Source organism: Equus przewalskii, chromosome 6, assembly GCF_037783145.1.
Source record: "Equus przewalskii isolate Varuska chromosome 6, EquPr2, whole genome shotgun sequence".
Lineage (NCBI taxonomy): Eukaryota > Metazoa > Chordata > Mammalia > Perissodactyla > Equidae > Equus > Equus przewalskii.
Window position 1 is genome coordinate 80,237,409 of NC_091836.1, and position 25,535 is coordinate 80,262,943.

Below are 25,535 nucleotides of genomic sequence, written 5' to 3' on the forward strand. Positions count from 1 at the left end.
AATGTCTCCGTATTTCTAAATAACATGCTTATAGTGCTGTTTCTTAAACTTTCAATGTTAGACAGTCCCTGCTGACTTCCCATGATGGAAGAGAAATATGCCTTTTAGTTCTGTTGTTCTTTTTCTCCCATCCCCCTCAAACTTCTTCATTATCCTCCCAACATAGTTATAGCATAATTTTTTAGTTAGATCAACATTTGATATTTACCTTCTTATGACCATTTAATTATATCACAGATAGGCAAGAGGTAGCCTAGGAATACAGTTCCTTTCTTTCGTGTCATCTTGTCTTTCTTGGAGTTAATGATTGTCTCTTCTCCTAGTTGCTACGGATTCTTTTTGTGGACTCATCCCCAGTCCCCACCCCCCCACCCCAAACTCTTCCACAGAGCTGTAAGCACATCTGGGAATCGAGCAGTTCCATTTCTTTCCCTGGATACATCTCTTCCCCAGCCCTCTATTCTCCGGCTCCAGTTTGGACTGGTTGCTCTCTAGGCCTCAGGACCAGCTGAATCTTTATTGAACCCCCTTTTCTTCACTCCCATTTTGGGTCTTTGCTTCTAGAACTCAATATCTTCCACTCTCTTGTTTTACTCTCTTGTTTTGGTGGTGTATATCCTTCAGTTTCCTTTTCAGAAAGGGTGCACTGGCTAAATTTCTTGAGACCTTGCATTTCTGAAAAGGTGCGAAGACGGGGAGGGGAAGCTGGGCAGAGCCAGGGCACCAGGGGGTTGGGGAGCTGGAGGCCCAGAATCATCCCAAGGAGGCAGAAAGGCAGAGGGAGAGGGGAGTGTGTGAGGATCCAAGCCTCCCGATCAGTGGCCCCATTGGAATTCACTTACAAAACACAAGCTGAAAGATCATCTTATTAAGAACTTGAAGACGGTGAGAGCAGAGCATTGAACGAGGCCCTTCTGAGTGTGAGGTCCTGTGTGATTGCATATGTAACACGCCTCTGAAGCCAGCCCTGGTGGGAAACAGAATGGCTTATGTATTATGTCATGTTCTCTGACCGACTCTACCCATCCAGAAGAAAATGAAGAGACCTTTAACTCCCTCTACATAGCAAAATAAGTTCCAGATGGGTTCAAGATGTAAATGTAAAAAGTGGACAAAATAATACAAGAGTAAAATTTAGGAGAACATGCGTACAACCTAGTGGCTTGGGAGATCTTTAAACCAAGACAATAAACACTGCTTTGATGGAAAAGAAAGTCATATTAACTTGCATAAACTTTAGACTGGGAAAAATATTTCATAAGTGAAGCCAAAGGACAAATGATAGACTGGGAAAAAGTTGCAGCATATAAAACAGATAAAAGATTAATGTTTAAAATATTTAAATACCTCTACAAACTGACAAAAAAAGACATCCCAGTTGGAAAATAGACAAAGGCTATAAATAGACAGTTCATCTGAGAGGAAATCCCAAAACCACGAGAAAGGTGTTAGGGCAACGCAAACCAAAGGGCCCATGAGATCACCCCTCTCACACACATGCTGGGAAAATTGGACAGAGGTGATACTTAGTGAGGTTTTTGCTGGGGAAGGGGCACTCATATTCCTGGTAGAAATGTGAACTATTACAGCATTTACAGAAAGGGGAAAAAACCATGCTCATGCTGGAGCCATTCCGTTTCTAGGGATTTATCCTGTAGAAATTAAAAGACCAGGAAATGAGATTATGTCTACAAATGTGTTTATTGCAGCATTTTTGTTGTGGCGACAAAGAAAAACAGCAACAAAACAAAGCTACAAATAAGAATAACAAAAGACAACCTAAGTATCCATCAATGCAGAGATGGTTGACCAAATTGTAACATATTCACAATTCCAATCATTATGCAGCCTAGAAAGGAGTTGCGTCTATAGCAATTGATCTAGAGGAATTCTCAGTTAGGTGAGAAAAGAATGATGTAGAGAAGTGTATGTAGTAAAATCACATTTTCTTTGTGCGTGCAAAATAATGCCTAAATCCCCAAATTATGTGTGTGTGTGTGCATATATAATTGCATGCATGTGATGGTAGAGAAAAGTAGGAAGGACACGCAGCAGTTTCTGAACCTTGGTTTTGCTGGGAGTCGGGGAGGAGGAGGTGAGTGGAAGGATAGGAGAAGGTGGTGGTAAGAAGAGGTGGGTCTGAACTCAGACTGGAACGTGGCTGACTGTGCAATGGAGAGAGGGGTTTGGTCTCTACGACCCTGTGGAAGCTCACTCCTGTGAGCCGGCCTTTGGCTGTTGCCTCCATTCCTGACGCTTGGGTTCCAGGATCAACAAGTTGTAGTGTAATTTAATATCAAAGATGTGGGAGTCCTAGAAGCAAATAAGCTGAAAAACTAAAGATACTTTTAGAGGAATCTGACTAATGTTGGATTTCTTCTCTGAAACGGTAAGTTCCAGAAGTCAGAGGTAGACTGTCTACAGAAATAGAAAACTTTCACCCCATGCTCTAGATGGAATTTTGTGTGACCCCTCGCCCCCCATTCATATCGTGAAACCTGATGCCCAGTGTGATGGTATTAGGAGCTGGGGTCTCTGGAAGGTGATTAGGTCATGAGAGTGGAGACCTCATGAATGGGATTAGTGACCTTATAAAGAGATCCTAGAGGGTTCTGTCCCCACTTCCACCAGATGAGGTTAGATGAATAAGGAAGTGAGCCCTCACCAGACATAGAACCTGCCAGACCTTGATCTTGGACTTGCAGCCTCTAGAACTGTAGGAAATAAATTTCTGTTGTTTATAAGCCACTCGGTCTGTGGTGTTTTGTTATGGCAGCTTGAATGAACTAAGGCCCCCAGCCACGTTGTCATCAATATGACAGAATTCTCTGATCTCCAAAGGCTGAGAAGAGGTACCACTCAAAAAACGTCTCCAAATTCCATGAAAATGAGTTAAAACACGAATGTAAGATGGGAATTTAGGTTTGGAAAGAAGAAGCAGCAAGCACTAAAACCGGTTGAAGATGGAAAAGGTTAATAAAAACTTCTAACCACTAATGAGAGAGGGTTTGATAGAAATAAGTGTAAATAATTGCTACCATGGCAACAAAATGGGATGCAAAAATGTACAACTTTAAATATTTATTTGTAATAGCATTTCTAGGTTGTAAAAGAACACAAGTGCATTGTAATTAGTTTTAAAATGCAGGAAAAATATAAAGAAGAAAATAAAACCCATAATCCCATCATCCGGAGGTAAGACTATTAATGTTTTTGTGAGTTTTTCTTTCTTTCTCTGTGCATTTCTCTGTATTTCAAAAAATGGGATTTTATTGCACATACAGTTTAATATTCTATTTGCTTTACTTTATGTTTTGCATATTTGCTCAGTTCATTAAATATTCTTTGCAAAGTTGACTTTTAGGAGCTTCACGATATTTCATTGTAAGGAGTACCATAAGTTATTTAATCATTTCTCATTTGATGACCTTTAGGTTGTTTCCAGTTTTTAAGTATATTTAAGAAAAAATTCTGCTACAAACTGCCTTATTAATTATTTTTAACTGCACGGCTGATCATTTTCTTTACATAGATTCTGAGAAGCGGAATCACTCGGTCAAGAGATATAAAGTTTTTAAGCCTCTTGAGGCCTGGTGCCAAATAATTTTCAGAAAGTTAGTTCCAATTTCTCTCCCTCTAGCTGTGCATGAGAATGCTCATCTCACTGTGTCCTTCAACGTCAGGTTAGAAGTGAAAGCTCTGCCAATTTGATAGGTAAAAGGTGCCATTTCTTTAAAAATTTTTTTCTTTTTTAAAGTTATGTATAATTTGTTCTTTTAAAACCAATTATCTTAGTTTGGAAAATACTTAAAAGCATGGGGAAGAATATAATAGTAATCACATGTATATAACTTTTGAATATACAGAGAGTTTTCAGACATTTTTCATGGAGTCCTCTAAACAGCTTCATGGAGTGCAGCTGCTAGTGTCGTCCTCACTTTACAGTTATTCCCACTACAAGTCCGAGAGGTTAAGTGAGTTGCCCACATCACACAGCTGTGAGGCATGATGCTGGGCACTTAGTCAGGTCTTTTGACATTTGATCTCAGCTTTCCCCGCTCCGCTAATTGCTTCTGGAGGGCTGGAGATGACAGAAGTGCACCAAAGACCTTCCTGGTCACTCAGAGCAGGGCACTCCTTGTTGGGTCCCAGGAGTCTTAGTGTGGAGTCTAGAAGCAATGGAAAGAAAACCTGGGACCCAGAGTCAGGAGCCCTGGGTCCCAGTCCCAGCTCGACCATGGATTTGATGTGTGATATGGAAGTCATGCCTCCTTTCTGAATCTCAGTGTCACAATTTTATGGATAACGGTTTTCACTGGGTGGCCTCACGGCCTGTGACCCTGGGAGGCAGACCTGCATTCTAAGGAGGCTGGTGGGGAGAGACGGGCATGGGATGCCAGGGGGCCGACTGGCTGCCGAGCCTTTGGTATTCAGCCTGGCCTGATCCGCCTCTGCTATGGAACCCTGGTGACACGGTCTTCAGTCTGCCTTGAGCTGGGAGAGGCCGCTTCCTGGGCCGTTCAAGGGAACCAGGCGCTGGGAAGGACAAAGCCAACTGCCCCTCCATGCCGGGACCCTTAGTACAGGCCGGGGAGGGTCAACTTCAGGTGGTGCAGGGGCTCTAGCAGCCCGGCTAATTAACCACTCTGGGTTACCACTCTGGGACCCTCCCAACTTTGTTTCCAAAACATAAGTCTGGTAGGACATGGCTGGATCAAAAGAAGTTGGCCCCGGTGCGCGGCATGAGCACCCTCTGTGTTCATAAGCCTCTTCTGACTCATACAGAAGAGCCGGGTTTGGGAGATACAGGCTGGCCTTCCAAAGGCGCCTATTTGGGGAAGATCCTGCTGACCTGTAGGTGCAGCCTCTCACGCTTTCCAGACCACGTTGTCCAGGAATCCATCGTTACCTCCACTTGTGGCTTCTCCCTGTGCTTGCTCCAAACACACAGCTTTGATTCTCCAGCCTCCTTTAAAATTCTGCTTTCTCGACCCCAGGTGCTGGCAGGCTCCAGGCTCCAGCTCTGGCTCTGCATCCTCTTCACCCCGCAGACAAACTTCTGGTTTGGACTTCCCTCCTCCCTCTCCCGCTAGACTCCCTGGGAAGGACAGACGCGCTGGGTTGGAGAGAGAAGTAGAGAACAGCACACTGAGACGCCTCCTTCCACCTCTGCCTCTGCTCACGCCAGCTCCTGAGGATTTGGATTTCGTTTTAGTTTTCCCCTTGTGTTCGTAACTTTGATTTTAAAGAAACAAGTGTGGGATATACATCCACAAGGGACAGTCTTGGTGATGAAATGACCACTTAGGATGATCTTAGATATTACTTTTGGGGTTTTACTTAGACATGGCCTTATATAAGGACAAAGCATGGCAGCTGTTGGGGTTGGTGTGTTATTAAGGCGTATGAGGCTAGGGATCCAGGAATTCCTACAGCCTGGGACATGAAATTCCTCTGGGAACTGTATGCACAAGACAACACTCTGCAAACCTGTACTCATCAAACAAAATTTATTGAATACCTGTTGCATGTCAGGTGGTGTTCTAGGTGCTGGCATACGGTAGTGAACAAAAGAGACAGGAATTCTTGCCCTCATGGAGCTTCCATGTGGTGGGAGTGAGGATAGGACACAAGGGATTGGGGACAGCTAGGGGACCAGGAAGGCGGGTGAGGGGCTCAGTTTGTGTAATCCCGGAGGCAGACGCTCTGCATTTCACAATCACGTGCATACCCAGACTGGCTGGTTCCGCTGCAGTGTGAGGACGATGGCTGTTGTTTTGTCATCTGAGATTGTCCATCATCATCACAACTGACGTCGCATGTGTACTATATGCCAGGTACTGGGCATTATCTTCAGAGGTATTATCGCCCCCATTTTACAGATGAAGAAACTGAGGCACAGCAAGGTTAAATAATATTCCCAATGTCACACAGCTAGAATGTCCATCTGACTCTCAAGAGGTGCTCTGAAACACTACCTGTTACAGCTTCCACCCGTTTCTTGGGGGCGCTCAGCCCTGGAGCGATGCCGCGGCACCCATGCAGGAAGAGGGAGGCAAAGCCCAGCGAGGGGGATGGCAGGAAGCCGTTTACATCCCATTCAGAGTCCTAGGTAATCTACTCTCTTCTGCACCAAGGCTACCAAATAAAGACTGTTTATAAGGAGTTAGAAGAACTCTCTTACAGAAGCAGCTGGTGACAGTGGCTGGTTGCTAGGCGTTGCTAGGGCAACTTAGCTGGGAGTCTGGTAGTGAAGTAATTAAGCAGGGTATATAAATTACCTCAGCTGTTTTCCCCAGAATAGGCAGTTCCCTGCTTGAGAGGAGGCGACTAGTTTCCTTCTTTCCTCCTAAAGACAAAACAGATAAGCAACCTTTTGAAGATACACAGACACATATTGCGGTAGGGGTGGTGAGCTCCTTTTCATGTCCCACAGACCAGATGGGGCTGGCCACGGTGAGACAGGGTGTTCAAGGGTGGATGTGGGCAGATACCAGCAAGGGCAGAGCATGACTGGGGCCTTGGAGTGGCCTGGGAGTCAGGCAGAAGCCAAGACCAGAGCTGACAGAAACCAGGGAAGAATGGGCAAAATGGCAAGGAAAGACCCCCAAAACTAGCCACAGGAAACCAGGCCCACGCACCAGGTATGAGGTGTCACCAGGATTTACACTGCAATGGAATGAACTGCTCAGGGCCAGAAAGGGCTTCTAAGCTTGTGACAGCAACCCTGCTACTCCAGTCTTACCAGCAACACTTACTGAGTAAGGCGTCAGGCCCTGTATTAAGAGGTTACATAGATTTAATGTGATCTTATTTAAGGTAGGTAGTATTATGCTCCCATTTCACAGAGGAGGAACCCAAGGATTGGTTACTTATCTTGTCCAGGGCCAATCAGCTGGTCAACAGTGGATTCTGGAATCAAACCCATTTCTGTCTAGCTCCAAAATGAAGGCCTTTATCCACTCTGCTAATTTGTGGTTACTCCACTCATGGAGGTTTCCATGTCCAGCTTGCTTTGAAAACACTGAGGGACCTCTGACACTGCCTGTCCTGGCCAGAGTTGGCTTGGGACATGACATGGGCTGGGGTCTGCAGGTATGAGCACCCATGTGGCCAGCTGCACGTTTCTATGGGGAGACCAGTGTACAGGCGTTAGGCAGGGCCAAGAGCATGCATACAGCTGATGAAAGAGGCTGCAGAACATGGTGAGTTCTGTGCGAGGCGAGGGTACTTGAAGGATGCACAGAGGAAGGAGGGAGTGAGTAATGAGTGGCCTGGGGCAAGCCTTTGACATTTCCCTTCAATTTCTCTTTTCCCTTCTCTAGCAAACTGTGCAGTTCCCGGAGATTTGGCCAGCTTGTTGAAGGCCTGAGCAAGCTTTTGATCCCCTCGTGCTCACTTTGCATTGGCTAAGGAGTCTTGCTGTAGAAGCTGTAGTCATCTTGGCTTTTGAATATTTGGGAGAAAAAAAAATTTTTTTCTATAAGTGTGGTGTTGAGAGTCAAGAGAAGTCATAGTGTGTGTTAGTTCTCTATAGCTGTGGAGTAGATCACCCCAAAAGTTAGCAGCTTAAAACAACAAACATCTGTTATCTCACTCAGTTTCTGAGAGTCAGGAATTCGGGAGTGGTTTAGCTGGTAGTTGTGGCTCAAGGTCTCTCAGGAGGTTGTAGTCACGATGTTGCTTGGGCTGTGGACTCATCCAAAGACTTGTCTGAGGCTAGGGATCTACTTGCAGGACGGTTCACTCCCATGGCTGTTGGCAGGAGGCCTCAGTTTCTCTCTATGAGACTGTAGGAGTGGCCTCTTGCAATGGCAGCTGGTTTTCCCCAGAGTGAGTGAGTGGAGAGAGGGCAAGCAGTGCATTTTTTTGATCTAGACTCAGAAGTTATACACCATCACTTTACCCATATTCTGTTTGTCAGAAGCGAATCACTAAGTACAAGGGGAGGAGAATTAATCTACACTTCTCGAGTGGAAGCGTGTCGAAAAAGGTAGAACATATTTTTGGAAACCACCACACAGTGTAAAGAAAGACCTGGGTGAAAACAATTACATGGCCACACGCAGAGGTGGGGAGCGGTCAAAGATCCTCCACAGCCGACTGCTGGTGCTAGGCAACACTCTTGTGCTCTGCACACAGGGGCCAGCGTGCTTATGCTAGTCTCTGATGGCTGCTACCATCCAGATGACAATGATTCATTCCATTTCCTCTTTGTCTGGAGAAAAACCTCATTCTATGCAAGCCAAGCTGTTTATGGATCTTTCTATCTATTCACCCATTCATGTGGGACCCAGGGCCTGATAACAGCTATTCAAACTGCGGAATGTTAATTAGATGGAAAAATGTACACATCAGCTATCTCCATTTCAACTGAGAAATCTGGCCGAGGTACATAATTTGCTTCAATGTCATCTGTGTCAGGAGTTTGAAAGGGTGGCAATATATCACTGTGTTGGACAAAAGGCGTGGGATAAAAGGAGAAGGAACTATTCATGGCGACATGGGTTTCAGGATATTAATAAGTGCAAATATTTGCTTCTCTATGGAAGCATTAAAGCTGTCTTCTTATTTCCTGGTTCTCATGCCTAAAGTTATTTGCTCTTTACTACTGACATTGAAGTAGAATATTAGCTCATCTTTTGGTTCTGAAATGTAGCTTTTACAATGGGCAAGAGCAATGAACAGTCTCAGTGTTGACGATTGCCCCCTCTGTCTTGGCTGGGACTCAGGGAGTCTATAATGAGGAGGAGTCACGGAAAGCCAAGTGTGATATTAAGTAGGCTGCAGAGGGCGAGCTCCATGTTGTCTCCCCTTTGAACCTGCCTCCCCACTTCCTCTCTTCTCTTCCTCCATGGTAGGGTAGCTGACCCCATTGAATAAGTAGGTCTCTGGTGACCCTTTCTTCTTAGCATGGAGGGTCACTGGTCTTGCTTTCATGCAGCTTGATCCTAAGGCTGTGTCAGTGGCTCCTTGGCATATAGCCCAGACACCTCTCACATGGGAGATGACGTTGCCAAGGAAGGCAGGACTGCTTCTCAAGTAGAAGACGTGATGCAGGCTCCCTGTGGCAGGGACAGGAGAGCTGCCTCCAAATTTCTGGTGACTGACAGTGAGCAGGACATGCTCAGGGAGGGTGTATTTCCTATGACCAAACTGTGTGCTGTGTAGATTCCTCTCCCCTCATCAGGGAGGGGTAGAACTTCAATTACATACTTTTTCTAGGTCACAAATATTCCACAAAAGGGAGAACAGACACCTATTCCTTCATCTCTCTCTGTTTTCTCATGAGCCTCATTAATGGGGGAAATGTGAATTTATCTCATGGGCGGGAATTAGTTTGGAAGGAAACTAATCCTCGGGTGGTGAGATGTCTCCTTTTAGACAGTCTGGAGGAGCATCCACTGCAGCCAAGAGGGGCCCACCTGCGTCTGTTTCTTCTACCCCCAGCATCACGGGAACAGACCCCACCTTCTCCCTCCCCGGGGACTCAGTGGCCCCTGTATAAACTTGACAAGAGAGGGAGCCACGAGCCCACGTTACTTCTCTGTAATTTCTAAAAGCCAGATCATCAGACATAATGGATGTGAAATTGCTTTCACACAGTGGGACCTTGATCAATATTTGCTGAATAAATGAATGAATAAACTCGAAGGTGGTACAGAAGTGCAGCGGTATGATTATAGCTATTTATTTCACTGTCAAAGCATGAAAGGGCCCGGGTTCTTTCAGAGAATGCCATCCTGTTCCTTCAGTTCCCACACCAAAGCCAGGGAAAGCTCCTTTTTTTTAAGTTTTAATTTTTGTCAGAATTATACGGGCACGTAATATAAAGACTCAGCTGGTTCTACAAGGTTTGCTTAGAGAAGAAGCAGTCTCTAGTCATCTTGTCCATTTCCCCTCCACAGAGGCCACCACTTTCACCTTTTCCGGGTGTATTTTGGTCTTTATCATCTCATCTACAATGATGTATTTGTATTGCTGCTTCTTGATTTCTGGGCGTTTGTTTCTGGCATCACCTATTGACTTCCCACTATGGAAAATGTAGGCTCAGCTCCCCTTCTTTCCCTTGTCCCAGCACACACACGCACCCTTCCATCTTCCCATCCTCCCAACATAATCAGAATTTTGCTTAGATCAACATTCCGTGTTTACCATATTAGGACCATGCGTGCTATTCAGGTCTGAGTGGTTATAGTAAACTTTGATTACTTTCCTTCCCTGAACAATCTTGTTTTCCCTGGAGTTAAGTAACCGCCTTTTGTTTGTGTGTGTTGGACAGTCCACATTCTTAACACCAGTTCAACCCCAAACTCTCCAAAGGTTGTCCACGTTTCCTTCATTCCCCGCAGAGAGTCTATCAACTCATCTTCGTGAAGGAATCCCCCTTGCCTCTCTCCTGTGCTGGGTCTTCTGTTTCCTGTGGTTCATTCTTCCTCTTTTCTGGCTTATGCTCTAATCTGGGTGAAGCACGTCATCAGTAGCTTCCTGAGACGTGGGGTGTGGGATGTAAACTTTTTGAGACCTTGCCCATCTGTATTTTTTTTCCTTCAGAATTTTGAATTCATTGTTCCATTGTCTTCCAGCTTCCAGGGTTACTTTTGAAAAGTCTGAAACCATTCTAACTCCTAATCCTGTGTACCTGTAGCCTCTTCTCTCTGTGCGCTGTGTCTTGAAATTTCACATTAACGTGGCTGGTTTGGTATTTTTATCTATTTCCCTGGGCACTCAGTGGCACTTTTGATCTGGAAACTCATGGCCTACAGATCTGGACAATCTTGAATTGGTGTTAAAGGGTTTTCTGTTTCTGGAGTTCCCATCACTTGGGTGTTGGACCTACTGAACTGGTTCTTTATCTTATCTTATTTTCTTCCTTTTCCATCTTTCTGGGAGATTTCCTAAATCCTTCAACCCCTCTATTGAGTTTGTCATTTCTGCTCTCACATTTTTAATTCCCTGGAGCTCTTTCTTGTTTTCTGAATTTCCCATGCTCCTTTTGTAGCATCCTATTCTTGTTTCATGGATGTAATGTACCCTTTTATATCTCTGAGGATATTGAGGTTATTTTTAATGTTGTCCTCCTTGGATAGCCTGTTTCCTTCAGGTTCCTCCCCTGTCCTCCTTGTTTCTTTTGGTCTCTGTCCTTCATGTTGGGGATTTTCTTGAGGTGCCTGGTAATCTTCGGATATCTGCTCATGTTTAGGAGCTGGGGACTAAAAAGCATGTGTGGGGTGTGTGTCAACGGGGACATTTTCCGTAAGGTAATCCAACTGTGCAATTTGTTGGGGAAAACCCCGATGTCAGTTTTTAAGAATACTTCCTCTTGGACCAGCCAGATTCCTCTTATAGACTCTTCCACTCTCCTGTCTGGAAGGTAAAGCCCTGGTTGCTGAAATTCTGGGGTCCCATGCAGAAAGAAAGATGGGAGCCTGAACATTCTGTATACTGTGGTCACTCCATTTAATGTGGTATCTTGGCCTTCAACTGGCTCTGTTGTCCCTCAGTCCAGATGCCCCCTGTTGTGTCCTCTGCAGAAAATAAACATCTAGTCTTCTCTAGACTCGGGCAGGACAGTTGCCTGAAGGCACAGAGTTGTGGAAGGGATTTAGGATTCTAATTGCTTTTTAAATAATTCTCAACCAGTCTAACCTGTTTTACCCCATCACCTCAAGCCCAGAGGTACTAATTTCTGTGCCTTTTGTTATTGTGTTAATGCTCAGCTTTCTCCACTGTCAGTTTAGGCTTTGGCGTCCTAAGCTCTGCCCAGTCCGTGGCCACTCATCCATTGCTTATTGCTTCTCCAAGTCTTGTTGCTGTGGTCTCTTCTCTACTTTTCCTGTCTTTGTGGTTCTTCTTGTTTCTCACGGGACCTCTGGCCCTGGGCTGCAGACCGTGCTCTCCCGTGGCTGCCTTCTCACTTTTCCCGGGCTCAGCTCTCCAGTGTCACTCACAGCAGAGACATCTGGGCCAGGCCAGAGCACATTTAACTTCTCTGCATGGAAAATTTCTCTCAATCCCAGCAGGACTATCCATAGAGCGATCAAGAGCCACTCTGGGTGCAAAAGCCAGAAAAAAATCAGAGATTAAACAGAGGAAGGAGAGACGACTTCTGCCACAGGACTGAGGGAGGCCATCTAGGAGGAGGTGGCATTCGGCCAGTTGTTGAGAAGATCATTTGTATTTCAGGTCAATTGAACTCAATTTCACATGCTCCACGTATGAGAAGGCATTGGGTTAGGGTAGGGTGTGACTGCAGCATAGAGGTTTAAGTAGAGGAGTCTAGACAATGCCTGGATTTGAATCCTGGATCCTCAATTACTGACTGTAATTTGCTTAGATTCTATAATCTTCACCTTTCCAATTTACAAAATGGAGGTAATAACAGTACCTTTCTCAGAAGTTGTTGGGAGGATTAATTAAATACAAATGTGCATATACAGTAATTAAGTAACCACAGCACAATATGTATATAGAGTGGATCGGTACACAGACTGTTCCAGAAGGCCCGGCTTTGAGTCCCGGCTCTGCTGCTGAGTGTGAACTTGGGTAAATTACTTAACCTTTCTGGTCTCGGTTTCCTCATCTGTACACTGGGCAAAATGTATTGTGGGGATTAAATGATGGAAAATGTGTAAAGAACTTAACATCAATAACACTTCTTAAGAGGAATATAAAAAATGAGGAGCACAGCCCTTGAACCAGCCTGCTGGGTGTGAACCCCATGTGTGCCAATCACAGCCAGGTGTCCTTGGTTCAATTCCCGAAACTTTCTTTGCCTCAGTTTCCTCAACTTTAAAATAGACATGATAATAGTACCCACTGTGTAGGTTTGTTGTGAGGATAAAAATGAGTCAATACATGTAAAACAGTTAGTACTTGTCTCTGTTGGCTCATTACTGTCCCAGGTCCAGCTGTTTTTCATTCATTTGCTTTTTCCCTAGTGTATTTCACCCACGGAAGACTCTGTCCCCGGTGTGCCTCACAGGTCACATAGCTAGGATGTCCTGGAGACATGAATTGGACCCAGGTCTGCCTGGCTTCAAAGTCTGAGCACCTTACTTTATCACGGGCCACTCCATCGGCTTGTGGGAAACTGAGGAGGAAGAGTGACTTCTGCGGCCATCTTGGAGGAGGTGGTGGTTCAGGTGTTGCTGCTCCTGACCTGCTCTTCCTGCACTTGCATCAGGAAGAGGCCTTGGAGAGACCTGCTTCTGACAGAGGCAGGGGCTTCTGGACTCTCCGAGGAGCTGGGGAGGGAAGCCGGGCTCTTCCGTGGCTGTCGCCTGGCAGGCCCGGCAGTGACAGGTGTGTAGCTCAGAGCCCAGACTGATGGTAGTGAGGACAGAGGCTCCAGTCATCACTCAGTGGCCTGATAATTGGATATTTCTATAATGACAAATTACAGCTGTTTCTCTTGTCATCAGTGTAGGACATTTCTGAAGTGGTGATTTCCCAGGAGGGGCGGTGTTGGTTATCCAGTCAGACCATGGAGATGCCCGGTGGAAGGGACGTGAAGCATGGCTGAGTGGAGCTGTGTTTCCGTACCGCTGGCTGCTGGGTATTCAGCCCTGGTGTTGGACGTAGAGACATCAGCCTCCTGTCATAATATTATCACTGTTAATCCCATGCAAGTGTCACGTTGAGATGGGCTTGGAGCCCTGCTGTTTGTTATTTGGCTCCAACTCTACTGTTTTTAATTTGACAAAGGACATTGTAAGACGTAAACTGCAATGGAGGGTGCAGTCTTTCTTAGCTTGAAAAATGCTTAGTGTTCAAAGTGAAGAATAATCTTGGAAATTTGTTCTCAGACCATTGGCCTGTTACCTGAGCCCTGAGGTTCAGATTCGGGTAAGAAAGCTCCAGAATGTCTGCTTTGGCCTCCAGGAACTCAAATCTCTGCTGCTCCCCCAAACCTAACTCTCACTGACAGAAGTGCTGGAAGACAGGCTCAAATCATCCTTGTCCAAGGGCTTCTGGGGTTCCAGAGAAGGAAGGCAAGCACATGGGTAGAGAGTACCACGTGTCAGTTAACCTTTGAGCTGAGCCTCATTTCCTCATCTGTAAGATGGAGTTGTTGTGAGGATTTATGAGTTAATTCAGGCACAGCACCCAGAGCAGCGCTTGGCACACGGCATGGGCTGCCCGTGAGTGACCCCTATGAAGGGGATGTGTTTCAGAGCTCTCAGACTTCGAGCCCTTTCTGGCCTGAGAAATACCATGGAGATAAAGATGCAAACCTCTCCAAAGGGCCCAAGCATTCCCCCTATGTTTTAGTTTTTCCTGGGAAGGTCTCCCTCCGTGCTCCATCCCAGCAGCCCCTGCCTTCCCCAGTCCGGCTCAGCTGCTTGTGGGGAAAACCTTCTGCCTGCAGGTCAGACCCACCCAGTCACTGACCTGGTTCTGACTCGGGCCATCCATTCATCCAACAACAGGACTGAGCACCAATGCCAGGGCTGGGTACATAGAGGTGAACGGAACGAGGCCCTTGCCCCCAGGAGCTCACAGTGTGACGGGGAAAGCGGGCCTGGAAAAGATCATAGCCACACATTTTGATATCTCTGAGGTGGATGTAGGGACAGGGTGCCAGAGGAGAACCAAGAAACTGCCCTGAGGCTGCAAGGGCCAGCTGTCCACCCGGTGGCGCGGTAACTATCTTTCATCCAGGAGTGACCCCGCGACTAGTTCTCACAAGGAATGGGTGGGAGTGAGGTGTTCTGCTTCTGTCCAGGGATTTTAAGAAGCGGGTATGCCTCTTCTACTCCCCCTTACCCCTTCCATCAGCTGGATGCAGAAGACTCTGAGGCCCTGGGGGTTACAGAACCAAAAGATAAATCCCTAAATTCCATGGGAGGGAAAGCTGCTCGCTGACCAGAACACCCACGCTAGACTATCCTGGAATGAGAAATACACTCGATTGGGTTAAGTCACTGAGATTTAGGAATGTATTTGTTATCTAGGATTATTCTAATGGACACAGATGTCTAATCCAACTGTGGCTTCAGGGAAGGACTCTGGGAAGAAGTAACACCCAGGTCACAGGTGCTAGCTGGATTTGGTTGCTAGCCAAGCACGGTGCGGGGATGGTGGTGTGGAGACGAGGGGTGGGTGGAGGGAGATGGGGAAAGCTGGGAGGATATTTCAGGGAAAGAGAACAGAACAAATGAAGTATGGAGTGTATGTGCATGTGTGTGTGTGTGTGACAAAAGGCAGTTTAGTGTAGCTGGAGTATAAAGAGTGGGGCTGAGGGCAGTAAGTGAGTTTGCAGAAACTTGCAGAGGACCATGCAGGACCTTGTGTGTCAAAGAGTTTCAATGACTCCTGTAGACAATGGGAGAAGCCCAATGGAGTGGCCTAAAATGGGCAATACGACCAGATCTGTGATTTATAAAGATCGCTTCTCTGGAAGTGTGATGAGTGGACTGGAGAATGTGAGACTAGATATAGGGAGACCAGAGAGCAGTTAGGCAGCGACTGGTCCAAAGTCCAGAGGAGGAGGGATGGTGGCTTGCCTGCCCTGTGGTGATAGAGGCAGAAAGACTTGGCGATTGGTGGGTTGGGGCAGAAGGAAGCACTAGAGATGGCACATGTGTTTGTAAAGCCATCAATAACTTTTACTCATACTACCACTGGATAGGAAGGGAAAATTATGATTAACTTTTCTGTGATAGGCTAGCCCTCATTTTTCTTTTTTTTAAAGTTAACCCTCTATAGCACCGACTAGTTGCCAGACACTTTTCTAAGCCCTTAAAATATAATAACTCATTAATCTTAACAATAACTCCATGAGGAACAATGATTAGCCCCATTTTACAGGTGAGGAAACTGAGGCACAAAAGGTTAAGAGACTTGCCTAAGCTTACACAGCTAGTAAGTGACGGAGTCCGGATTTGGACCCAGGAAGTCTGGCTCCCAGTCCTCTCTCTTAGCCCGTGTGCTGATTCCTGTTTTGTATGTAGTGCAGTGTCCCAGTTAGAGTCTTTCTCTGGACCCAAGGGCCCGTGTAAAGCTTCTTGGACACTGATGCCAGCCTGGACTGAACCTGAATATTTAGTGATCCCAGTCTGCACATTGAGGTCAGTAACTAGGAGCCGGTAACCAATTAAGTCTGGATTCAGACTCAAGTCTGTCTGACTCCAAAACCACATCCTTTCACCATTCTCGGTGAATTCTCCGGTATCTCCAGAGGTCTACACTCGATTCTCACGCCTCCAGGATCAACCCAGAGCATCCCCTACTCCTCCTCGGCAATGCAGAGTAAGACCAGGAACCCCAAGGCTGTCCTCCAGCCCAGGCTTCATTCTTGGGGACACCCTCGTTCTCCTGGTGTGAAGCAGGAAGGAAGCAGGGCGCAGACTGGCTATCCAGGGGAGCCCAGCTGGCCGAGCCGCCGCTCACAGACTTTGACTCATTTCGTTATTAATTCCTCAGGAACACAGAACAATCCTAACAAGACACAAAAATCAATGGGTGAGGAAAAGACAGAGCAACCTTCGGAGCAGAATGTGAGCGAGGAGAGTGGCTTTTAAAAGGCCTCGACAGACTATTTGCCGTGCAGCCTGTGAAGTGGACAATAAATGAGTTTCATACATTGATTCCTGTATTTTTTTCCAAGTTGGATAGAGGAGAGAGGTAATATGTTAGGGTGAGAGGCCTGGTAGGCTAAGCAATGCCAAGATAATTATTGTTCAGTTAGAAGCCTAAGTGATTTTTTTACTTTTCAGAGGCCCAGAGAGCAACTGGGGGCTGAAACGGGTTTCCAAGTGATGGAGTGAGCAATAAATGTCAATTAGCAGTAAAGGCGTCAGTCTGGGGAGCAGGGTGGGGTGGGGGAAACATCAGCAACCCGGAACATGGAACACAGCAGTGCCTGCCCTCCTGTCTCCTTTGTGCCGGGCAATGAGGAGATAGGCTGAACGACAGGGAGGGAGAGAGCCCTGCTGAGGGACGGGATGTGGCGGCAGAGGCCCTGGGCGCATGGCCTGTCTGTGGGAGGGCCTCATGGCAAGCCTGAGTCTAGGCTGCCAAGTTCAGTGCCAAGACACATGGCAGCCATTCCTGAGACCAGCCCCCCGTCTGGCAGAACAGGCTGGGCTGGGATCACCACCCTGACGTTCTTGCTGGGGGCCCAAGTAAGTCAAAGGGGTTGCCAGGGGCTGGGCACCTTGGGGCCTTGGAGCAAGTTATAGAACCCAGAGAACTTACAGGGCCCCCCAGGCCCTTGTGACCTGCCTGCCACCCCCCACCTCGCTGGCCTCATTTCAGTTGTGCTTCCGTCTCTCACTGCGACACAGACGTGCTGCCTCCTTGCTGTGTCTCTAGCGTGGCGGCACTCTCTGCTTAGAGCGTTCGCTGCATTTCCTTCGCCGCGATTGCTCCTCGCCAGAATGTTTCTATAGGTTGAAATCTTGCCTCCTTCACGTCTTCACTCAAACGCACCTCCTCAGTGCAGCCTACCCCAATCACCCTATTCAAAATGAAAACTAACCCCCAGTCTACTTCTTCTTTTCTTCCATAGCACCTACTAATATAGCACTCTCTAATAGCTATATAATTTGCTTGTTTATTATATGTATGTTTACTGCTTGTCTTCCCTCCACTGGAACGTAAGCTCCATTAGGTCAGGGGTTGTCATCTGTTTTGTTCAGTGATGTATTCCCACCTTCTGGAAAAGTGCATGGCACATGAAAGGCAATGGATAAATGTTGGCTGAATGAATGCGTGAGATAGAACCGTCTTCAGAGTCGAACATTCCAACCTGCTTCTTCACAGGTGGAAGACTGAGACCCAGTGTGGAGGTGTGAGTCACCCAAGGCCAGTCAGCAAATGAGGGACCGAGCTGAGACCAGACCGCCATGTCTTTGAACCCAACGCAGTGTTCTTTCTACAGTTGGGTGGAGGGCAGAGGTAACCCTCGCGATCGACGGCTGGATGCCTGCCTACCTGTCGCAGGTCTTCTCCTTCCGTCTTCACCTGCGTACCAGCCCGGCAACCTGCCAGATTCCCTTCGTCTCCTCACTGTCCTCTGGCTAATTGCTGTTGGCCTTCAGTCCTCCACTTTCTTGTTACTGCCTCTGGAACATTCTCCCTGATGTTCAGGACTAGACCGTCCTCCTTGCTGCTCCCAAAGCACCCAGATGTCCCCACCTTACCCTCAGTCAACAGACTGGAATCACCTGACTCATGGCCCACCTTCTCTGCTCCGATGCAGGGGTGCTACCTGAGGACAAACTGGGTCTGTCGAGTTCATTGCTGTTTCCCCAGGGTCTAGAATCGTGGAAGACATTAAGAAGTGTTTGATGAATGAATACTGAAGTTATTTTGCCTCTCTGTGCCCTAGCTTCTTCATCAATACATGAGGGCCGACAGTATCTACTCTGCAGGTCTGTTGAGAGGACTCTGCCTGGCATGTAAGATTTGTTCAGTTACCAGCCTCGCATCAGTCCTGTGAGGTGGGCCCTGCGTTCTTTCAGGTGATGGTCGGACAGGTGTGGCCACAGAGGGGTCATGGGAGAGACATGAGAAAGCAAAGTTTACTATGCTTACAGGTCCTAGAGAGGGAGTCACCATGTACCACTAAGGGTCACAAACCAGGTTTTGGTCAGGTGGCAGAAGACAGGGGTGAGGGGAAAGCATTAGGCCAGAGCCTTTATTGGGGTTTCTGTGGCAAAGACGAGGTGGGGTAGAGGAAACAGTGTAGGATTGGCTAGTTTGAATCATCTCGGCAGGCTCTAAGCTGGAGGGGTGGTCCCTAGTTACTGGTGCCTGGCCCTGGGACATTGGGTGCAAGGGCAGGTGAGATAGAGGAGTGAAGGCCCTGGATTGGCTAATTTGCATATCAAAGCCGTGCTCCCGGTTGAGTCCTCTGTTAACTCTAAGAATTGGCTTGTCCTGAGGAGCAGTCTCTCCCCAGCCAGGAAAGTTTTTTAAGAAGGACAAAACAAAATAAAACACAATACAAGGATCTGACTGTCCCTGTTTTTAGTGGAGAATCGAAGTCCTCTAAAGGTTAAGTGATGTGTCCAAGGCCGCATAGTTGGTAAGTGTCAGGACTTGAACTCAGGTCCATCTGACGCCCAAACGTGAGCTCCTCCCAGCTCGCATCATCCCCGGCCGGTGAGGGGGGCTTGTTTGCTCCTCTGGCTTTAACGCTCTGCGCTGGCAATTTTCTGGTTAGTTTGGGGTCAAATGCCAGCCAAACTTAGGGAAAGTTTGTAGGCCTTAAATTAAAGATGTCGTGAGCTCTGGTGGTTCCCCCGACCCCACTCCATCCCCAAAAGCCTCTCGGACTTTCCTGTGTGTGTGCCTGGTCACCACCTGGATGAGAGCAGTGCCTTGGCCATGATTTCCCGCAGAGCCCTTGCATGTCCCGGGAAGTCCCGGGAGAGCTTCCTCTTTACCCCCACAGGTGCCCGTCCCAGCCCTGGCAGCCGAGTGGGCCTCTGATGTTTACCCTCCTCAACCATTTAGTGCAGAGGCATCAAGAGGACAGCAGCCTATATTTTCTCCTCCTGTCTGTTAAAATGGCGAGAAACATTGGTGAATTTTTATTTCTTTTTTTAAGATTGCCATTTTAACCCTTTCCAGTGGCACTAAGTATATGCACGGTGTTGGGTAATGATCACCAATATCTATTTCCAGAACTTTTTCGTCATCCCCAAGGGAGACTCTGTACCCATTAAACAATAACTCCCCACTCACCCCTCCCTACCAGCCCCTGGTAACCACCATCCTCCTTTCTGTGTCTATGAATTTGCATATTCTAGGTACCTCATGTAAGTGGAATCACAATGTTTATGCTTTTGTGGCTGGCTTCTTTGATTTAGCATACTCTTTCCAAGGTTCATCCACATTGTACCGTGTGTCAGAATTTCATTTCTTTTTAGGGCTGAATAATATTCCATTGTATGGATATACCATATTTTGTTTTTCCATTCATATATCGATGGACACTTGGGTTTTTTCCACTTTTTGGCTATTGTGAATAATGCTGCTATGAACACAGGTGTACAAGTAGCTGTTTCAATCCTTGCTTTCGATGCTTTTGGGTATGTACCTAGGAGTGGAATTACTAGATCAAATGGCAACTCAATGTTTAACTTTTTGAGGAACCACCAAACAATTTTCCACAGTGGCTGTGCTATTTTGCATTCCTACCAGCAAAGCATGAGGGTTCCAACTTCTCCACATCATCCCCAACCCTTGCTATTTTCCGTTTTATTGATGCTGGCCATCCTAATGGGTGTGAAGTAGTGTCTCTTTGTGGTTCCGATTTGCATTTCCCTAATGACTGATGATGATGAGCATCCTTTCACGTGCTTTTTGGCCACAGGTATGTCTTCTCTGGAGAAATGTTTGTTCAGACCGCAGCCTCCTGGTCCCTGGATGCAGGGTCGGGATAGAGGGAGTACCCTGCTCTCTGTCTTCACTTGCCTGGGGCAGCCGGGCCTGCGAAGACACTGGCTCAGAGGCTGGGATTTGGTGTTTTCAGGTCTGGAGCTGGAAGGGGCTACTAGGTGCTGTGGGGTCTTCAGGATGAACTAAGTCATGGTCCACAGAGGAGAGGAGAGGCTCTGATGTCAGAGTCTTTGTACAAAGGCAACGTGTCCAGGGCCGGAATTGAGGTGGGGTGGGGGTGGTTGCACGGGATGAGGTCAAAGAGGAGGCAGGTTAGTGATAAGTAAGGTCAGTTATGGTCCACACAGCCGTTATGGGCTGGCAGGGAACTGCTGTGTGCATGGGTGGGTAGTCTGCATCACTGGGAGAGGGCAAAGTGTCTGCCAACTCCGCCATCCTGCCCCCAGGCCAACCCTAGGCTTCATCCCCTCTGCGCTCCTGCCTCGTGTTTCCTGGAGACTGGGCCAGTCCAACAGCTCTGTTCTCACATCTCCACCCCACAATCCACACCAGGGTGCTGATGCCCCACAGTAGGTGGGCTTGTGTGTGCATGCATGTGTATGTGACGCCCTGGAGTGGGAGGAACTGGGAGGAGTGTGGATCCGAGACAGGAGACAGGATTATTGGTGTTGATGTTCCACTTTCACTTGATAGAGTTGGTGTGTTTCTGAGCCCAGGCTCTGAGTTCTGCTTCTTCATGGCCCAGTGGAAAGAGCACTGGACAAAGAGTCAAGACATATGAGATTTCGTCTTGGGTCTCCCTCTAATTGAGTGAGAAGGGGAGGTAAAGGGAAAGGAGAGGCTCCCACACTTGAGCAGGAGAGGCTCTCTCTCTTTCCTCTGAGGGCGGGAAGAACAGGGGACCTGTGTCCCGTGTCTGTTCTGCAGAGCATCATGATGGCTACTGTATGCCTTGCCTACGCCCTCATGGGTTAGTCAGTCTGCCTTAAAGGTATCAACAAACGTCCTTTATTTAGGGATTTGTAAAGACAACAAACAGATTAGCTAGCCCATTGCATTTCATTTACTCAAACAGTTAACCTAATCATAATTGTGCTTATATCAGCCACACACAATATGAGGCTCCACTTCAGAGAGATCCGTGTGCTACCTGCCAGCCCCCGGTCCCCAGGATGACACTGACCTCTTTAGACACAAGCAACTTAAGCACCATCCACTTCCCCTGTCGCCTGCCTTGTCCTGATTCTGCATATTCTGCTAAACCATTTCTGTTTCCCACGCCAGTTCACGACCTGCACAGCTCCACACTCACCGTTTCCTTGTTTCAGAGCAGACACATCATTCGCCAAGGCTCTCAGACAGTCCTGCTTCAGGGAATCAGAACTTAGCCTTCAAATTACCGAGTTTTTGTGGCTATGTTTCTGGGTTTCTAGCTGTATCTGGTCCTGTGTGCTACTGCAGAGATGGATGTAGTAGGGAAGGGGTGGGGGTTTGCTCTTTTCCCATGTGAAGCGATAATGGCTGCTCAACATGCACTGTCAGCTCAGGGCTCACGTGGGCCCCAGAGCCAAGCCCGGCAGACCAAGAGCCAGCATCGACTGTGGTCAATGCAGGCCCACTTCATCTTACTGTTTTTCCAGGGTGACCCCCACTGCCCCAGGGCCTGGGTAGCCAAATCAGCCGGGTGGGACTGGACAGGCAGATACTCCAATTTGTCTCCCTGCTCTTAGACCCTCAGACCAAGAGTGGGTGTTGGGCTGAGGGCCCTCAGACTTTAATCTAGCTCAGTCACTTTATCATTTTCTTTCACATTGTATTATTTTCTTTTATGTCATTCCATTTTATTTTATGGCCCTGGTTGTTTTTTGCAGCCTGCCTCCTGCCTGGCTCTCTGCAGTTATTCTTGGTCACGGCTACTGTCCCAGGGAGGTCCCCTCTCCAGGGCAGTCTGGAAGAAAGGGGAGCACATGTCAGGGGCTGGGGAAGCCAGCAGAAACCTTCTTCATCTGTTAATGTTTTGCTAGAGTCCACGTAGCAATGTATATAAAGCAAGTCCCACGGTGGGAAAATTCAGAATAAATTATTGCCTGCAATTTCCTGTCTGGTTCTTATTTTGTAGACTGGAGACTCAGAATGGGAATGGCCTGGTATTATTATGCCAACATCAGTATCGGAGGTCCCACAAATTCCTCACGAATCCTACAATGTCAGAGCCACACGGAGCCTTAGAGACCAGCCAGGTGAGCACCACGTAACATGGATGAGGCTCAGGGACCCAGAAAGGCCTGAGGCCACTCGGTGAAGAGGGCCATCCTCTGGGTGATGAGATTGGCTCAGCTTCAGCATACTGAGGCATGGATTTTAACAGATGTGAAAGATTGTTTTAAGGCAACCAAAGTCTGTTATTACTTCTTGAGAATCCCCGTCAGAGCAGCTGGCCTGCGTCCTCTCTCCACGCAGTTCCGTGTTGTGCATTTCCGGCCCAGCCTGGGGCTCTTTGTTTTCTTTGATTCCTTTGGCAGTGGAAGGCTGCTCCGAGCTGCTGAGAGCTGTGACGTGAACAGGGAGTGCCCAGGGCCTGGGCAAGCCAGTTACCCGGTGGGTCCCTCAGACTTGTCCTCTGATATACGGGAATGGTAATCCCTGACCTGCCTCTGTCGCATGGTGACAGGTGGAGGCAAAAGGGCTCTGTGAATGGAAAGGCCTTGTTTGCAAGAAGAAAGCCAGACCCTGAGAGAGTTTAGTGCTGAAAGGAAAGTCTTCTAAGATGGCCAGCTCCCCTCTTGAAGCCGTCTGCCAAAGTCTCACCGTCCCCAGGGACGTCCCCAGGGTCCCCAGGGACCTCACCTTCTGAGCCCCAGAGCCCACACTCCACCAGGAGAGAAGTCGTCCTTTACCACGCTGGCCAAGTGACTCTCATCTGCCCAAAACTGTGTGTTCTCCTGTGCCTGCACATTTTCTTCTTACTCCATCACCAGTGACTGCATCTATAACCTTGTGTTAGTTATTTACTGGTGTGTAACAAATCACCCCAAAACTTAGTGTCTTAAAGCAACGGCAATCATTCTTTTCCCTCTCGTGATTTCTCTGGGACAGAAATTCTGGGGCAGCGTGGCTGGATGGTTCTGGCTCAGGATCTCTCATGTGGCTGTGGTCAGACGTCACCTGGGCTGCACCCACCTGAAGGCTCGACTGGGCCTGGAGCATCTGCCCTCAAGGTACTTCACTCACATGGCCGCAGGTTGGTGTCGGCCTCGGCAGGGCCTCAGTTCCTCTCCACGGGGCAGCATGAGTGTTCTCATATCACGGCAGTGGCTTCCCTCAGAGCTAAGAGCTGAGTCCAAGGAAGCAGCTGCGAGGCCTCTTATGATCTAGCCTCATTTTCTCTGATTGTCCTAGTCACATGGGCCAGCCCTCAGGCAGGGCGGGAGGAGACTACCCCAGGGCAAGGACACCAGGAGGCAGGGATCCTTGGAAATTGGCTACTTCAGTCTCCCTTCTAGCTCCTGATGATTCATATTTCCCACATGAAAATACACTCACCCCTTTCCAAGGCCCCCAAAAGTCTCGTCACATTGTAGCATGAACTTGAAATCTTGGGCCCTGTCATCTAACCAGGTCTGGGTTCAGATGAGGCTCCTTGGGTGAATTTCTCAAATACAGCTCCTCGTGTGCAGTTCCTGTGGGTCTCCACGCCTGTGAACTAGAGAAATATATTACCATCCGTCTACCTAATATACAATGGTGGGAACGGCAAAGGATGGCCATTATAGGTCCTCTCATAACAATAAAAAAAAAAAGGGAAAATGGGAGGAACACAGGGGTCCTTAGGAATTCTAAAATTCTGCTGGGCACATGGGCTGTTTCTGGATTAGAACTCAGCCCTCCTGCTTGGGGATGGTTCTCCATGGTTCTTGGCTCCACCCTCTGGGCTCAGAAGCGGAAGCCCTCTGAGCCATCCTTTCTTTTCCACAAGAGATGGTCATCGTTTGAAGCTAAGTCGTTTTCTCAGCCTGCTTTCTTATTTGGATATCCAAAGACCTATTTTCATTTTGTATGGCCTCTGCACCTTTTAGTCCAAACAAGCAGTGTTTCAGAAAATGCAATCGTTTTAAAATCATTGTGAGTTTTCTATGAATCTTATTGGAATTTGCACAATTAGATAAAAGTCACAACCACAAATATTAATGAGAAACCCCTTCCTACCTTGAATTTCTATAAGGCTATAAGGCTGCTGTGGGACACCATGCTTAACATTACCAGAAGCCCTGTTGTTTATTGGTGAGGATCTATGAAGGACTTTTTCATTTGTTTGAATCATTGCCTTACATATTTCCAAGGTCTTAGTAAAGGACTTTATACTCACTTCCTCAGATAGACCATATTTTCCTGACAGTACCCTAGATTTGATCTTTTCCTCGAGATAGTTTTGAAATTTTAGCATCATTTCCTGTCTGCAGAGTCTAGGAACAAGACATTTTTATTTTCAAACCTAGCAAGACCTGGCTTCTTTGTGCTCACTGGTTCTTTCATTAACCTGTCTTCTCTTTTCACATTTTATTATAGGCAACCAGAAGAAGCCCGGGGGCACCTTTGACATTCTGTCTGGAAATCTCCTTTGCTAGATCATCCAATTCATTCAGCACGTTTTCCATTTTCCATTTTGCCATAGAAGGCAGTGTTGCTAAAATTTCCCTCACTGTATGTGATGGGCTGAATGCATGTGTTGAAGCCCCACCATCAGGATGACTGTGTTTGGAGACAGGGCCTGTGCAGAGGGGATAAAGGTTAAATGAGGTCGTAAGGGTGGGGCCCTAATCTGTAGGGCTGGTGCCCTTATAAGCAGAGGAAGAGACACCAGAGCTCTCTCTCTTCCATTCGAGGACACAGTACGAAGGTGGCCATGTGCAAGCCAGGAGGAGAGCTCTCACCAGGAGCTGATCTTGGGCTGGCCTCTTGATCTTGGACTTCCCAGCCTCCAGAATTGTGAGAAATAAATTTCTGTTGCTTAAGCCTCCCAGTCTGTGGTGTTTTGTTGTGGAAGCAGGAGCAGACTAACACAGTATACAACAAAGATCCCTTTCCTCCACCTTCCAGTATCCTCTTCCTTACTTTCCTTTAAGCCTTCGGGGACAACCTCCTTGAGGACCATCAGATTCCACAGTTTCTTCAAGACGCTT

At 47.4% G+C, this 25,535-nt stretch overlaps 1 protein-coding gene and 1 long non-coding RNA gene across 5 annotated transcripts in view; both read left to right on the forward strand.

Annotated features, from left to right (window-relative positions):
- Positions 1-25,367, forward strand: part of LOC103566173 (uncharacterized) — a 70,064-nt gene extending 44,697 nt beyond the window's left edge. For 2 of the 4 annotated variants that reach the window (XM_070626359.1, XM_008542479.2), the window contains 3 exons: positions 22,475-22,595; positions 23,452-23,596; positions 24,922-25,367. In XM_070626359.1, the coding sequence (XP_070482460.1) occupies positions 22,475-22,595; positions 23,452-23,596; positions 24,922-24,980 (325 nt within the window). In that variant the 3' untranslated portion in view covers positions 24,981-25,367. The remainder of the gene's footprint in view (positions 1-22,474; positions 22,596-23,451; positions 23,597-24,921) is intronic. The other 2 variants (XM_070626360.1, XM_070626361.1) reach the window with 1 other exon arrangement.
- On the forward strand, positions 10,322-17,904 carry LOC139084214 (uncharacterized). The gene is made up of 3 exons (XR_011541618.1): positions 10,322-12,186; positions 16,429-16,629; positions 17,770-17,904. It is a non-coding gene; the product is annotated as an uncharacterized lncRNA (long non-coding RNA).
- Positions 25,368-25,535: the final 168 nt, after the last annotated feature.